Below are 15,433 nucleotides of genomic sequence, written 5' to 3' on the forward strand. Positions count from 1 at the left end.
GCACGGAGACAGATAGGGAAGGATGAAGGGGTAGATAGAGGAGCATCCGGGGGTAGACAGGGGGGCATGGGGACAGATGGGGGAACCTAGGGTGGATAGCAGGGCATGGAAAAGACCAGGTGTGCCCAGGAGCAAGCAGATGGGCGGAACCCAAGGGTACAGAGGGGGGGCATGGAGGAGCCTAGGGGGGTGCAGCAGGTAGGGAGGGACCTGGAGCAGATTGATGGGACCCAGGGGCAGACGGAGGGATCCAGGGGTAGAGAGAGCAGCATGGGGTAGATAGGGGGCCGGGCTAAGTGGGACAGGGGAAGCAGGGACGAATGGAGGGGAGCCAGGGGTAGATGAGGGGGACTCGGGGGTGGATATAGTCATGCAGAGGTGATGGGGGGATGAGTAGATAGGGGGGACATGGTGGAAGAGTTCAGGGACAGATCCTGTGGCAGATGGGGGAAAATGAAGGGCAGATGGCAGCGGGACCCGGCACAGATGAAGGAGGGGACGTGGGGCAGATGGCAGCGGGACCCACGGGCAGAGCTGGGGGTGGGTGGGAGAGACGTGGGGAGAAGAGGAGAACGTGGAGCAGGGAGGCGGCCGAAGGGACATCACCTGGATTTGGATGGGAAATCAGCCTAATTCGGCTACAACGCACGGCGCATCCCTGAGCGGGGGCGCCCAAAGGGGCGGGGGTGAAGCGGATCCCCTCAGTCAGCCCTCAGGGCGCCGCTGCAGCTTCTGTCCGCCTTAATTGTGCGATAATTAACGGGACGCAAATAATAATAAAGGATGCCTCAGTGCCGGCGGGGAGGAGGAGCCCTTTGCTGAGGCTGCACCGCCCCGCAGCGGTCCCCGGCGCTCCCTGCACTGAGCGGCGCGGTGGGACATCCCGGGGGGGCGGAGGGGGCGCCGTCCGTCCCTGGAGGTGTCCCGGAGCCGTGGGGATGTGGGGCAGAGGGATGCAGTCAGTGGCACGGTGGGGTGGGCTGCGGTTGGACTTGGGGGTCCTAGAGGTCTTTCTTAATGATTCTACGTGGTGGGAAACACGGGATGTGTTTGGGACAGAGTGGTGATGGTGTGGTGGGGTGGGGGTGATGTGGTGGGATGTTTGTCACCCGGAGGGTGGTGACGCACTGAACAGGTTGCCCAAGGAGGTGTGGATGCCCCATCCCTGCAGGCATTCAAGGCCAGGCTGGATGTGGCTCTGGGCAGCCTGGGCTGCTGGTTGGCGACTGCACATAGCAGGGGGTTGGAACTCAATGAGCATTGTGGGCCTTTTCAACCCAGGCCATTCTGTGATGGTGACGATGACATGGGTGATGTGGTGGGACACTGAGGACGTGGTGGGATATGGGTGCTGCTGTGAGGTGTGGCTCACGGGTGAGATGCAGCCGACCTCATTGGTCACAACTTGTGCTGGTGGGACACAGCTGCTATGACGGATGTGGCTGATGGTGGATCACAACCGATGTGATGGGACACAGCTGACGGGGTGGGATGTGGTTGGTACGGTAGCCCACAGCCAGCAGGATGGAGCAAGGCCTGCCCCACGTCAAAGCACCCCTTACCCCACGGCCCCCTCCAGCAGTGACACAGCAGGGCTGCAGCACACAGCTGTGCCCCCAGCACCGCCCATGGCCAGCAGCCTGAGCTAAGGGTCAGGACAAGGTGTGTGCAAAAGAAACGCGGCCAAGGGGGTGGAGAACAGACCCAGAGCACTTCATGAGGGGACGGACAACGGGCCCCAGCAGCTTGAGAAGTGTGCAACCTTCAGGCAGCGAGCAGCTGATGATGAACGCCAGGCAAAGGTGAGAAACGATGCAGGGAAGGAGGAACCACCCCAACTCTGCCCACCCCGCCATGGATCGGAGCTGAGCACTGAGCGCCTGCCGGGAATGAGGTCTGGGAGTCGGGGAAGTTTCCATGGAGATATGAGCTCAGTGCTCAGCTGCAGTCACAACAGCTCCACGGCAGTTCTCGGCCGTCACTGTGTCTCACTGCTGTGGTGCATCCACACCCACCGACCTTCCTTCCCCTCGCAGCACAGAATCATAGGACCACAGAATCATAGGATCAGAAGGTGGGGCAGGACCTACAGGAGCATCATCGCCCAACCATCCTCCTGTCACCATTACCACCCGCTACACTACTAACCCATATCCAGGTGCTACCTCTTGTAGCAGCTGTCCAGAAGGGACAGGAACCCACCCTGCAAGAAAGGTGTGGAGGAGAACAAAAGGAAACCGTAAGAGGCAGTGGGGAAAACTACTCCCTGTCCGTCTATGCAAGAGCTGCAGAGACCAAGAGACAGCTCACACACACACACACCTTCATCCCGAACCTACCCCTCCCCAGGAGGGATGGATGGCGCTGGCTTTGAGCTCAGAGGGCTCCCAGGAGGCTTAAATATGCAGTGAGAGGAAGGATTCCCACGGGTGGCAATAAGCACTCACTCTTCCTCCACTCCATCGTCTCCGCACAGCCCCCGCGCGGGGCAGGCAGAGGGCAGGAGAGCCACAGCTGCAGAGAGGGAAGAAAGCACCGGGCCAGATTCCAAAGTTCTGTATTTTTCAAAATAAAGATCACACGTTGTTTAGAGACAATCTACACAAGAGTTACAAAAAATAGTCGCCCAGGCATAAGCATACACAGGTTTGTTAATTATACACATATGGTTACAAGTGTGCTTGCAAAAAAGTTCATTGGAAATATACACAAGGCTCTGTAAATGTACACCGTGTAGTGTTACAATTCTATATTCAAACAAGGAAAATTGACAGTATGTTACATTCACTTACAAGTAGACAAAATGCAAAATACAGTTCATCTTCTGTACAAAAAGGGAAGGTGATTCACACTTTACAAGGTGAAAAGGGGTTCTGATTGTAAGGAAAACTAGGGGGGGTTCTGTACTTTTGCACTTTTCGTTTCTTACTGTCACAAAATAAGCAAAACATTACTTTGTAAGATTCAAAAAAACACTATTTTGAACTGAATTGTTTTGTATAACATTTAGAAAGGATCGCTACCGCTCAACTAGGTGACAAATAAAACCAAGCATCTTTTTAAACATTAACTAGGCTGTATAAAGAGAACATTTCCTTCAAAAGAAAAAATTTACTTCTGGTTGAAATTACAATTTACAATATACAACACTATATGCTACGACCATAAAAGGTGTGAATATACACTGAAATGCACAGGTTTTGCTAATTCTTTTTTTTTTTTCTTACCAAAAAACGGGTTTATGTCGATTCAAACTTCTCCACATTTACATTACAGAGGTTTACAAATGTACAATTGTACAGTCAGAAGTATGTTCCACTACTAGGGTACATTATAGATACAGATCAGACATCAAAACAAGAAAATACTACAAATTTTTATATATGTAAAGTCTACACCAAGTATACACTATATATTTATAGAAGCAAGACCAAAGCCGAGTTGGGTTTGTTTTCCTCATGCTAAATAATCAAATGGTGTCTCTCCGTGTTAACAGAACAAACTGAGTAGGCAGTAAATAAGGACTCCCACCCAATCCTCGCTGCAAAACCCTCCTGGCCACGTCCATCTTCCTCCCCAAACGAGCACTACGCTACCTCCTTTAGCAAGTTATAGTCAAAATAAAACAGAAATAACCCAAAAATAAAGCAATTAAAAAGTTTCAAAAACTTAATTCTTTTTAAACCGAAGCTTTATAGCAAGTTGATTTTTTCCTTTTTTTTTTTTTCTTTTTTAATATTTATAAACAGCATTAAATGCGTCTCTCGCGCCGTTCAACTAAAATCCAAACCTGCTGCTGACTTCTGAGTCAGAGGAGAACAACGGGTATCTGCACAGAGTTGCCTGCAAGGCAGATGGATTAAAAACGTCGTGTGTTTTTTCTTTGTACTTCAAACCAACCACCCTGAAAGTTTCCACATTTGGAATATAGATACAACAGTGAACAAAAATGTGGCCTTCCATGTACATGTGATACCTATGTACAAGTATTCTATACACCAGTAAAACAGCAGGGCAATCAGTTAATTAAAAAAAATAATTAGTACATGTTATGCATAATAAAATTAAAGAAATTTACAAAGGCTTTTTTTCTTCTTCTTTTAGTAGTTTAGCAACCGTAACGCGCTCTCTAACTGTATATAGGAATAGGGCTGGTTGCTGGTTGTGGATGCCGGATGGCCGGGGCAGCTCCGTGCCTCAGATGATGCCATTTGGAGGTCCACAGATGGGCCCGAGGTCAACGCCGTTCTTCATGTAGTACTTCTCCAGCTTGGCCAAGATGTGCTTGCCGTAGGTGTACTTGCGCAGGGTGGCGATGTGGGGCCGGATCTACAGGGTGTGAAGAGAGACTGAGGCTTAGGAAGGTGAACCACAGCGGTGCGAAGAGATCAGCCCTGCACACCGCTGTGCCCTGCTGCAGGAAAGGCACAGTCACACAATCCTTAGAGCTGGAAGGGACCTCTACAGGCCGACTAGTCCAACTGCCCCGCAGCGAGCAGGGACACCACAGCTCCATCAGGTTGCCCCACCTCACCTTCAAAGTCTCCAAGGATGGGGCTTCCACCACACCTCTGGGCAGCCTGTGCCACCGCCTCTCAGTGCAGAAGGCTTTTTCCTTATATCTAACCTAAATCTCCCCTCTTCAAGCCATTTCCCCTTGTTCCATCACCACAGCTCTGCTAAAGCAGCTGTCCCCTTCTTTCCTGTCGCTCCCCTTTAGATACTGAAGGCCACACTCGGGTCTCCTCACAGCCTTCTCTTCTCCACCTGCACAGCCCCAGCTCTCTCAGCCCGTCCTCATAGAAGAGCTGTTCCATCCCTCAGATCCTTTTTGGTTACGCTCCAACAGCTCCATGTCTCTCCTGTGCTGAGGACTCCACATCTGGATGCAGTGCTCCAGGTGAGACCTCACCAGCACAGAGCAGAGGTGCAGGAGCACCTCCCTGACCTGCTGGCCACGCTGCTTTGCATGCAGCCCAGGGTTAGGTTGGCTACCACAAGGGCTGGTGGGCTGAGCAGCTCCTCCTGGCCAGCAGCACTGTGAGCCAGGCAGCCAGCACAGTCCTCCTTCCAGGCTGAACTGCTCAAGTGCTGCAAGCCTGACAGGGCTCCCAGTATGAACTCCAGCTGTGTGTTTAAGGGATGCTGGGAAAGGCACGCAGCATTCCTGGGCTGAACAGTAGTTTAGTTTCTTTCTGAACCTAACACTTACAATAGTTTTTTTTTTTTTTTTTTTTTAAGCAGAGATCTGTGGAATAAAACTTCATACTATTTCAGAATAAAAGTCGCTTCCAACTCCCCTGTAATTCCTGTAACTGGAGCCAGGCCACTGTTAGTGGAAGAGTACCCAAACAAGGGCTAGCACTGCTCCAGCTGTGCTAACATCACCACGCTGCTGAAGTTCTCCTGGACAGTTTCAGAGGAACGAGACATAAGAGCAATTCATTTTCTTACTGCACAAGAAATATCCCACACTGACAGCAAGTTTCTGCAGTAACTCAGCCAGAACAGACCTTTTACCCTACAGTGGGAACTGCAAAGGAGGAGGAGGCAGCCTGACCATCATGTGCAGCACTCCCTTCTCCTCCCCCGCTCCCAGGACAGATACATCACCATGACTTGCATACACCAGGGCTGACCAAAACTCCCATGGGAAACCCACCCCTCGCTCACCCCATTTCTTCAGGCTCACTCACTTAATTCAACTTCAAGAACCAGACTTGGGAAAATCTGATTTATGGCCTCTGCCCTCCCCACACTGAAGTCCCTGGAAAGGTCTGGCTGCTGCCCAGAGGTTAAGGCACAGGAAAGCTTCCCAGGTCCAACACTTCTCAGTTTATCTTCATTTCTAAAACTTCTTAAAACGTAATTTCAACCATCAGTTCTGTCAGTTGTCATGCTGTTAACAAAAGCACAATACAAACTGCTTGTTTGCACTGTGAGCAATTCTTACAGCTTAAGATCAGACAACGTGCTCCGCTTTCCCAGGCTCTCATTCAGCTCCATAACATTGCTGAAATCTTCACATCCAGCCACTCTTATTTAGTTGTCATCCTACTTCTATTTTTGACAGCCCCACTGATAACCTAATTAGCATGTTCTTCAAAGGGCTGCTTGACAAGAAGAACGTGTCAGTAGGGATTTTTTTTTAAATACATATCCACAGCTCATATAAAGGTCAGCAAAGATACACGTCATTTTGCTGCTGCTGGACTGTGTATATCCACTTACACACTTATTTTAATTATTTCTTTTGGACTAGTGCAGGTTTGGGTTTAAAGTAACCACTCTGAGTGACTCCTAAACCTAAGGATGAGTCTACCTGAAGACTAGCTCATTTGTATGCATGCTGTTCACAGAGGAGGAAGATGAAGACACTGCCTGACGTTGAGAGCCTCCTGCCCATGGGGAGCAGGCATACAAGCCTCAGATGGCACGACTGGCAGCAGTGCTGCTTTAATTCCCAAATGCCTTCATTTTTGACCCACGTGAAGTCCTTGCATTCATGAAAGTCTCTCATCAAGAAACATACTTAAAACAGGTGCACCCCACTAGCATGGTGCACGGTCAGCGTGACTCTCCTGATCAGGGCTGGAAAGCAGGGATGTGAAGTGACAGGCAGTGCTTGGCAGCCCTCAGAAATGCACCCAGCAGTTCTGCCTTAGTGCTTGAGGTCTGGCTCAGCTCTGCTGAGTATGTAAAGCTTCTCTCATTAGCAAGCACTGTTCTCAGAGAGGGCAAGTGTGTCATCATTGCCAGACCTCCTGAAGGCAGCTTGCCAAGCACCAAATTGGTGGCACTGCTACAGCAAAAAGAAGTCCTTGCCTTTTTTTTTTTTTTTTTTTTTTTTTTTTTTAATCAGCATTCACTATGCCATGAGAGCAGAACTGGGTTACTGGGTCAGAAGAGACTGCCTGAAGCAACCAGCTGGTTTTAAGTCCAACAGCATCTCACTCTTTTCTATTTTCATACACCAACTAGTACTTTCCTGCAACTCTGAAATACCCCAGTTGTCAGGAAATTCTAAAGGCAAAAGCAGTTATCAAACTTGTTTTCTCTCTGCAACCAGTGTGGCAGTGCCACTTCTTAAAACACGGGATCCTTATCAATTGACAGCAGCTGCTCACCTTGTGCATGACAATCTTCCGCTGAGCTGGTTCTGCCACATCGATCATCTTCTGTACCACGTAGTTGGCATACTGATCCTTCATCATGGTGTATAAGGCACTGTGAGGGCCATCGTTCATAGTGCACACCTCATCGATCAACATGGCACGCTCCGTACGGGAGGCGTGGGTCACACACTTCTCCACAACGTTGCTGTAAGAATCAAAGAAAGGCAACTGGTGAGCACACAGCCACCCTCCTGGGCTTTTCATTCTCTAACAAGTGCAGGCCTTTGGGGACAGACGTATGTGCTGGTGCAGAAATGCAATAATGTGACACGAGCGGTGCAATGTTCCTGGGATCTGAGTGGAAATTTGGGCAGAAGACCATTTCAGGTTTTATTTCATCCAAATTTATTTGTGCATCTCTACAATGACATTGTATTTGAGATCAGTGTCTGTTCTCACAGCATACCCTGGAGAAGCAGATGAGTTGTTCTTTGTTTGGTTTTCTCAGTAGTGGAGCTCAGTGGGAATGGAGGTCCAAGGTTATAGCAACAGAGAAATACAATCAGGAATGACAGATCTTAGTGAAGGCAAAGAACTTCCGAAACTCCTGAATATATTAGATAAGTAGTCTCTGCTCTCTGAAGAGCAAAGTTAAATACGATATATGGTTAGGGAAAGAGTTTTGCTAGTCTCATCCTCTGCACCCCTGCCTGAATCACAAAATCACCAAGTGATTTGCCATAACTGGAGCTCAGCTCAGGGGACACCATACACTAATTAACAGGGTGGAAAAGGCAGAAACAACACTGTTCAGACCATGCTCTTCTAATTCCTCTTAATGGTGTACTTCCCTTGTGTTCCTAAGCAGCAATGCACTACTGTACCCATAACAAAGAGAGAGGTATACTAAGCCTGTAAAGAGCACAGCCTTCATGTGCAAACTGCAAGAAGCACACACAACAGCAGCTCACAAGTGTGGGAAGTGTTACTTCATTTTAACATCCCCTGTGGTACCTGAATTTTGCTTCTACCCATGTTCTAGCTCTGCTGCAGCTGGACTAACAACCTCAGACTGCTTCAGCTTCCCTAAGAGGCACATACACATTACTACTGGAGATGCATTATGCATGTATCTCAAAAAGGACCACAAGGCCTTTGCATATCAGAATCAGAGTCTTCTGTGAAAAGCAGGGTGCAAAGAACCACTGCTACACTGATTTCCCCAATTCTCTTGTGGCTTGACACAGCACCCCAGAGATAGCAAAAAGCTCATCACATTTTGTTCTCCAAGGGATAGTGACTACTTAACAAAAGCCACAAACAACACAATATTCCTGCTCAGGTTCAAGAACCCGGATTAGAATTCCTCTTTCACATCTTTATCCTCTTTTCACTAGTAAAATCTACCTTGCCAGTCACTCAGACCAGTTTTTAAGCAGTTATAAATTGTATTCTGCAGTTCAACAGAAAGTTATTTTTCACCTTTCACCTTCCTACACCCCACTCCCAACTCTTTTGCAACTTCAGCATGTGTCCAAACTCTCACAGGGTGTGGAGACTTCAAGAAACAAATTCATACCTAGCAAATTTATGTTGACTCAAGACGAGCACGTTGCCTCTAATTTCTGCTACAATCTTGCTCTTGTCCTCAGGCCGACCGTGCTCTAGTACATGCTGGATAACATAGTTCCCATACTGATCCTGTTTGAGAGACAGAAGCGTGTGAAAATCTGGACAGGAACCACTAAAATCAATCTATTTCCCAGTGTGCATTCATTCTTACAAACTTTGAACACTAATTAAAACATCTACCATTTAAATCATGCAAATACTTCCCACTTCTACAAAAACACACATTCTAGAGTTTCACCAGAAGGTAAAGCACCGCATCTCTGCACCAACTGTAAAACTCTAAACAACTTCTTTGAACATGAAACGTCAACATTTTTCCCTTTCCATTTACTGCTTTCTCCAGGTTCCAGAATATCAAAACACATGAACTTGATGTTGGAGGTTGATGGCAGAGTTCTAGCTACAGAAGACTATTCTTACGTATGTTCATATTTGAAATGTGTCCATGTTCAGACCACAAGATAGGTACTTTTTTCACTCAGCAGCACCAAAGGCATGCCTTGATGCCTCACCTCCAGGCACAACCTCTTCCCTCTCCCAGCATGCTAAATACGAGCACGTAGGACAGGACTCATTTAATGTTTTATCCACTGGGTCCTAATGCACAAAACCTAGGAAAAAAGAGCTCCCAGAAGGACTGAAAGAAGGAAAGGCAGGCAAGAAGGGGAACTGACACATGTTTGGATGTTCTTTTCCTACACAGAATCAGCCCTTTGCATCAACTCCTTTAAGATCATTAGGAAACATTCCCACTCAATACTTAATTTTCCTTTTGAAAAGGACTCAAATCCAACATTGATATTTGCTGGATATCTGAACACAATCAAAATGATTAGTGATGATGCTTTGCCTGCCACGTTCCTTTTTGTTCTTCCTCAGCAATGGAATACCCAATGCTCACACAGCCCCAGCAACACTCAGCTGCAATCCCATATACACTGCTAGCTTTCCTAATACAGAACAGTAACCTAAGAACATCTCCCAGAACACAGTCTCCTGTTCCCACACTGACCTGCACAAGCTGCTCAGTGTGCTGGTGAAGCTCCTCCAAGATGGGAAGAGTCTGCTCAGGAAGACAGTGCTCGAGGATCCTCTGAATCACACGACAGCCATATGGATGTGTAGACAACGCAAAAACCTGCGTTCAACAAAAACAGACAAGCACAGGCAGAAACACATCTGTTAGTCTTGGTGAATCCCAGAAACCTTTAGGAATTAAATGAACACATGGAGGTTTTCCCGGACAGGGGAGGTAATGTCAGCTCCAGAACTCTGCTTGCAGCACTGCAGCTTGAGATAGTGCAAACATCTGCTTCCTCACTGCCATGGGGAGACTGCAGGCACACCACGTCCCTACCTGTGCTTCACCTTCTCCATTTATGAACAGGAAACAAATGGTAAAGTATCTTGATTAATATAAAGAACACCTGGATGGGCAAGCATTACTGGAAGCTGTGTTAAAAGTTTCAGAAGAATAAATCCAGTGTACTGTTTGCCAGTTGCATAATTAAAGCTATGTAAGAGATAGTATGAAGCAGAAAGGTTAAAAATACTCAAAGGATTTTCCTCAAGTATTTGGATTTGTTTAAAAGCCTTCACTGTGCTTAGCAGAAGTGACAACAAGAAACCTTCTTCCTCATTTCTAAAGGATTATAAAATCTGTTGCTAAGAACATGATACCTATTCATTTTATTATTGCTGTGTAGTTTTCTGTCTAAAGCACAAAGTCCTGTTTGCTGGCTTAAAATTAACAGAAGCAGCAAATCCAAGCATTGATGTCAAGTAGACAGACTACAAATTTTTAATAACTATTTTCAGTAAAGTGGGCAGGAAAATAGACTTTCGAATGCAATGAACCATAGAAGAAAAAAAGTCTTGAGGTAGTAAGTTTAAGCTTGCATATGAAAGTTCAGTTGAAACTAGGACAGCTGGCCAAAGAAATTTCACTGCCATCCACCAAGTTCCCAGATGTATTTCTGCCTTGCCTAACTCCCTGAGGGAAGGTCCAAAGCTAAATGTGAACCAGCAAATTTGCTGAGCAAGTTCCCAGCTAGAATCCTGCTTGTTTTGACACAGCCAAGCAAGTCAACACTTTTGCAGATGTTCCAAGAGCAGACAAGCTAATAAAGTCTGGTTCCTGCTATAATAACCCCAGGCTATCCTCACATCCCTGTGGCAAAACCCTCAATACTTCAAAGTCACTCTCCAAAGCCAATTAAGCTGAAGATGGAAACACCCAGAACAGCACTTTTGTAATGGAAGACAAGCCAACTACAGCCAGAACAAAGGAGCTATACAGCTCAAATCCAGAACTACTGGGATAATGAAGCACAGGTAACTATGCTTTGCGAGACAAAACTCACGTTCTGCCCCTGATCTCATACTCTTAGGAAGTAGTCTATAAGCCATCCTCACGGAGAGAATCATAATGAAAATGTACTATACTCATCAGAAAACTGCTCACCACCTTTACTATGAAGATAAATTAACAACACACATGCTTTCTTCCCATCAGTCAAAAATACTAAATGCTGCAGTAAAACAGATGTTTACAAGGCTGCTTTACTGTGATATACCCGAAAATGACAACAGAAACATGGCTGACTAATTCCTAGGCTCACATTGTAGGCTCACTCACCTTTCAGGTACTACTTGCTAAATGTTACGTCCCCAAACACATGAGTAACTTACAGCCATTGCTGTGCTTTTCGAAGCAACTGATAGGAATGCAAAGAATGAGAGTCAGTATCTTGGTTAAAGACTTACCTGTCCCTTAAATGCATCAATGATAAACTGCAGGGACTGAGGCTGCACACACTCAATACACTTCTGCACCACATGATTACCGTTCTGGTCTTTTACACACTTCAGGACATGGCCATCCAACTCCCGTACCATCTCGTTCTATTAGGAGGAGAGAAAGAAACAGAAAGCACCACCAGGATTCATGGCTGATAAAGGCAAAGCTTTGCTGCTAAGCACAGTAGAAGAACATGGAAGGCATGAATGATACACCGATGTGTTTCAGTAATCTTAGGGAAGTTTTCCAGGGGCTGAGATGAAACCTGCTACAATACAGCAGCCACTTACAACAACACTATTCTGAAGATGGAACACTCTTCATTACACGAGTATCCTCCTAAACCTAAGTGTTCACATTAGTGACTATTATTCCCTCAATATATAACTTTGCTATGCACTTATTGTTCCCTCCTCTGCTCCTCTCAAAAAGAAATATGACATTCAAACTTCACAAACTTTTAAGTATCAGCTTCACTCATCACTGGGAGAAAAACTTGTACTTTGCATACGCAAGCTAATAATACTGTAATTAGGGAAATCAAGCAGGCAAGTTCTAGATATGACTACCATAACGCACGCATAGTGCTAAAGTGAACCTGGGCTTGACCCAAAAGGAACACGCACACTTCTAAATTCTATTTCAGTGTTTTTTTGTTGGTGGTGGTGTTTTGTTTTTTTTTCCTAACTTAATAATCTACACTGAGACTCCTATACAATGATTCCTAACACCTTTAGTAGCTAGCTTGTAGAGTGTATTTTTCATCTTAACTCACTGTTAATAAAATCCTACTGGAATGGATTTATTAATGAGATTTAAGTAGATTTGAGGCTATTATCAGCCCTTCTCCAGCACTGGGCCTGGATTGATGGGAATTAGGAGGTCCTCATGCACCTCGCTCTGTGGGAAGCAGGGTACTGACCCACATATCACAGCAGCAATATCCCAGCAAATATATCATAGTAAAAGTTTGGCACAATTTACTTCAAGGGATTTAAAAGCATCTTCTATTCACTAACATTTGTAATTCCATCACCAGCCAGCCTATATCATCTGACTGCAGGGAATTAACAGAGAACCAATGCCATTAGCTGCTCAGTAGAACAAGGAGATGACAATGAGACCCAAAAACAGTATCACATACTTACTTATCATGCACAAGAAACGTAACAGATGTACCATAAACCAAACTAAAAGAACACCATCCACAAGCAAAACCAAGAGTAACAAAAGATTACAGTTCATGTCACCGAACAGCACGAAACGTTCAACATCAAGAAGAAAGTTAAAGTTGAAACTTACAATTACCTGCTGGTCTGGGGGAATAAACTCAAGGGCCTTCTGGATCACCCTACATCCATACATCTGCAAAGCCAGGGACAGAACATGCCCACGGATACGTTCTGCCAAGGCTAACTTTTGCTCCAGGCTGCCAAACTGGAAAGATTAAAACCAGTCACCACAAGCACAAAACCCTCGTGTGGTCAAGCAGCACAGCAGCCCTCCCATTCTGTCATACCGTAGTGTTAAACAAGAAACACTGTACTTACTGAAAAAAAAATAACAGCCACAGCTCAATGGATCTGAACAGGCACAAGTGAGATGTTTGTTCTGGCTCTGACATGCCTGACACATTTGAAACAAATTCCAGAGTGACGTGCCACTTTGCTAATGCAGTAACCCTTGAGAGAGTTGCTATAAAATTAGTGGATTAAAAAACAAACTAAAATCACCAAGGCTGAGTGAAGAAGGAACTGACTGGTTCCAATAAGGAGAGAGAGGTAGCTGCTCACTCTCCTTGCATGGAAACACACACTTTTCTTCAGTGGATGCCGTTTGTTGTGTTTTTAACACAAGTACTTTCCAAAGTTTGTATTATTTCTAAGTACATGAGAGAACTGACAGCTCAGTGCAGCATCCACGGGGACAGAAAACTAAAATTTACTGGATCTCAGTCTCCTCAATATGTTATTTATTCCTCCAACTTTTTCACATCAAAAGGCAAAATCTATTCTTCAGAAGAGATTTTTAGTCCCATATTACAGTCACCCCAACAGGAATGATGCAGCAGCACGTGGAGATAAAATGACATCAGTGTAGTCAGATACCCAACCTCAGCCAAATGGCATAGCTTCTAAGAACTCATCCTATGCCTCAGGACAGCAGGCATCTGAGCAAGAGTTGTGAAGAGGGGAATGAAGACTTACTTCAAAGAACTTCTGGATGACATAATTTCCAAATACATCCACCATCAACTGATAAGCCGCCTGGAGGATCTCGTTGAACACAAGCTGACGTTCTGCTGGGGTAGCACGCTCCAGTTTCAGCTGAATAAATCTGAAAAATAAGGCTGCTGTGATGCCACTGGCAAATGTGTCCTCAGAGCATTTGTTAATACAAATCCACTCATAATCTTCACACCCTGAGCTAAAACAAAACACAGGTCTTTAAAATACAAGTGCCCTATATCACAGCAATCTGAAACCTTGAGTGGTGGCACTCACGAGGTCTATGCCTACGTGCCACTATCTATATCCCAAAAACTCAAGCAAAGCAGATCTCAACAGAGTAACACAGCAAGGTCTCACATCCAGGCAGCTTTCAAATGAGTTCAGCTGTACCAGTGGGACTAGCAAGCAAACTCCTCTTTGGAGAGGGAAACCATGCTATAAGAACTTGACTCCAGTCTATAAAAAGGAGGGTCAGAGTTACACTACCCAGCTTAATGTCTTTTCACATCGCCTTTTCCACTTCACACCTCCTTTTCCTTTACTTCAAGATGCAATGCAAGCTGCAAACCATGTCAAATCAAAGAGCAGCTGTGGCAAATACTCCCCACAGTGCAAGGTTTTAAATCCCACCTGGATCCATGCTGGTCCTGGGAGAACTCCATGATGTGCCCAGCAATCTCCCTCAGCTGTAAATTGGGGTACCGGTTATTGCGGAAGTCTTCGAGCAGCCTGCTTCGGCCGGAGGGCATAACATCAGACATGCCATAGCGCAGGCGAGACGAAGGGAACAGTGTGCTGCTGGGGCTGAAGAGGCTGGAGGCACTGCTTGCACTGCGGTACTTGGCTTCAGCTCCAGGAGCAGCAGAGATGTAACGGCCGCTCCCATTTGTGAGCCCTCCTGCAAGTCATAAAAACCAAAGGGTTTCAAAAGACGCAAATGAATTCCTTGGTTGTTTCATTTCAAAAGGATGTACAACCTTTGCATGACATTTTACTTCTAATTACTCCTTTTCCACCAAGATGGATTTATGACACAGTTCAAATAGGGAAGTATTCTCAACCAAGCTAAACAAACTGCCCCCAAAATAATTTGGGTGGGAATACATTCAAACAGCTCCTTAGCATGGCACTTGCATTAGGTTGGGATGACCTGAAGAGTTCAGCAAAGAACAGGCTATAACAACTTCTGTTCCTCACTCTGCGCTGGCATTGTCTAAACCAGACATAGCAAAAAATGCAAGCAGTGGGATTGACAACTTGAGATTTCAAATTACTTTGCTCCTCACTTTCATTTCTTCCCCACCTACTCTGCTGCTGATCCAACCCCATCTAAACAGAAATGTCATCAGAATAGGGACAGAATTAAAGCAAAATTAGACAGCAAAAAGGCAGCAAGAAGCAAGTAGAAAAACAAAGATTACAAAACAAATCACTATTCAATACCAATAAGTTAAAAGCAATGAAGATCACAAAGAATCCTTTCAAATAGGTACTGAAGATTTTCATTCATACTAAGAAAGCATTCTGTTACCCAGTAATAGGTCTGGGAAATATCCATCACACAGTCAGGAAACTGCAAGTGTTGACAGCCATCAGCTTAAACCTGTAAATGCCATTTTCTTGCCTGTACTTTCTGCACTGTGCTTCAGCAGCAC

General features: G+C 45.7%; 1 protein-coding gene and 1 non-coding gene across 27 annotated transcripts in view; both read right to left on the reverse strand.

Moving 5' to 3' along the window:
- Positions 1-2,541: 2,541 nt before the first annotated feature.
- Positions 2,542-15,433, reverse strand: part of PUM1 (pumilio RNA binding family member 1) — a 69,924-nt gene continuing 57,032 nt past the window's right edge. For 14 of the 26 annotated variants that reach the window (XM_015297541.4, XM_015297542.4, XM_025142979.3 and 11 more), the window contains 8 exons: positions 14,409-14,676; positions 13,755-13,884; positions 12,850-12,984; positions 11,514-11,651; positions 9,760-9,885; positions 8,695-8,816; positions 7,128-7,320; positions 2,542-4,329 (listed from right to left, as the gene is read on the reverse strand). In XM_015297541.4, coding sequence (XP_015153027.1) covers positions 4,198-4,329; positions 7,128-7,320; positions 8,695-8,816; positions 9,760-9,885; positions 11,514-11,651; positions 12,850-12,984; positions 13,755-13,884; positions 14,409-14,676 — 1,244 coding nt within the window. In that variant the 3' untranslated portion in view covers positions 2,542-4,197. The remainder of the gene's footprint in view (positions 4,330-7,127; positions 7,321-8,694; positions 8,817-9,759; positions 9,886-11,513; positions 11,652-12,849; positions 12,985-13,754; positions 13,885-14,408; positions 14,677-15,433) is intronic. The other 12 variants (XM_040651700.2, XM_040651699.2, XM_040651691.2 and 9 more) reach the window with 2 other exon arrangements.
- Positions 6,675-6,760, reverse strand: LOC112530238. Its single transcript, XR_003071732.1, has one exon. It is a non-coding gene; the product is annotated as a small nucleolar RNA SNORD103/SNORD85 (small nucleolar RNA).

Source organism: Gallus gallus, chromosome 23 (assembly GCF_016699485.2).
Source record: "Gallus gallus isolate bGalGal1 chromosome 23, bGalGal1.mat.broiler.GRCg7b, whole genome shotgun sequence".
In the NCBI taxonomy this organism is placed as follows: domain Eukaryota; kingdom Metazoa; phylum Chordata; class Aves; order Galliformes; family Phasianidae; genus Gallus; species Gallus gallus.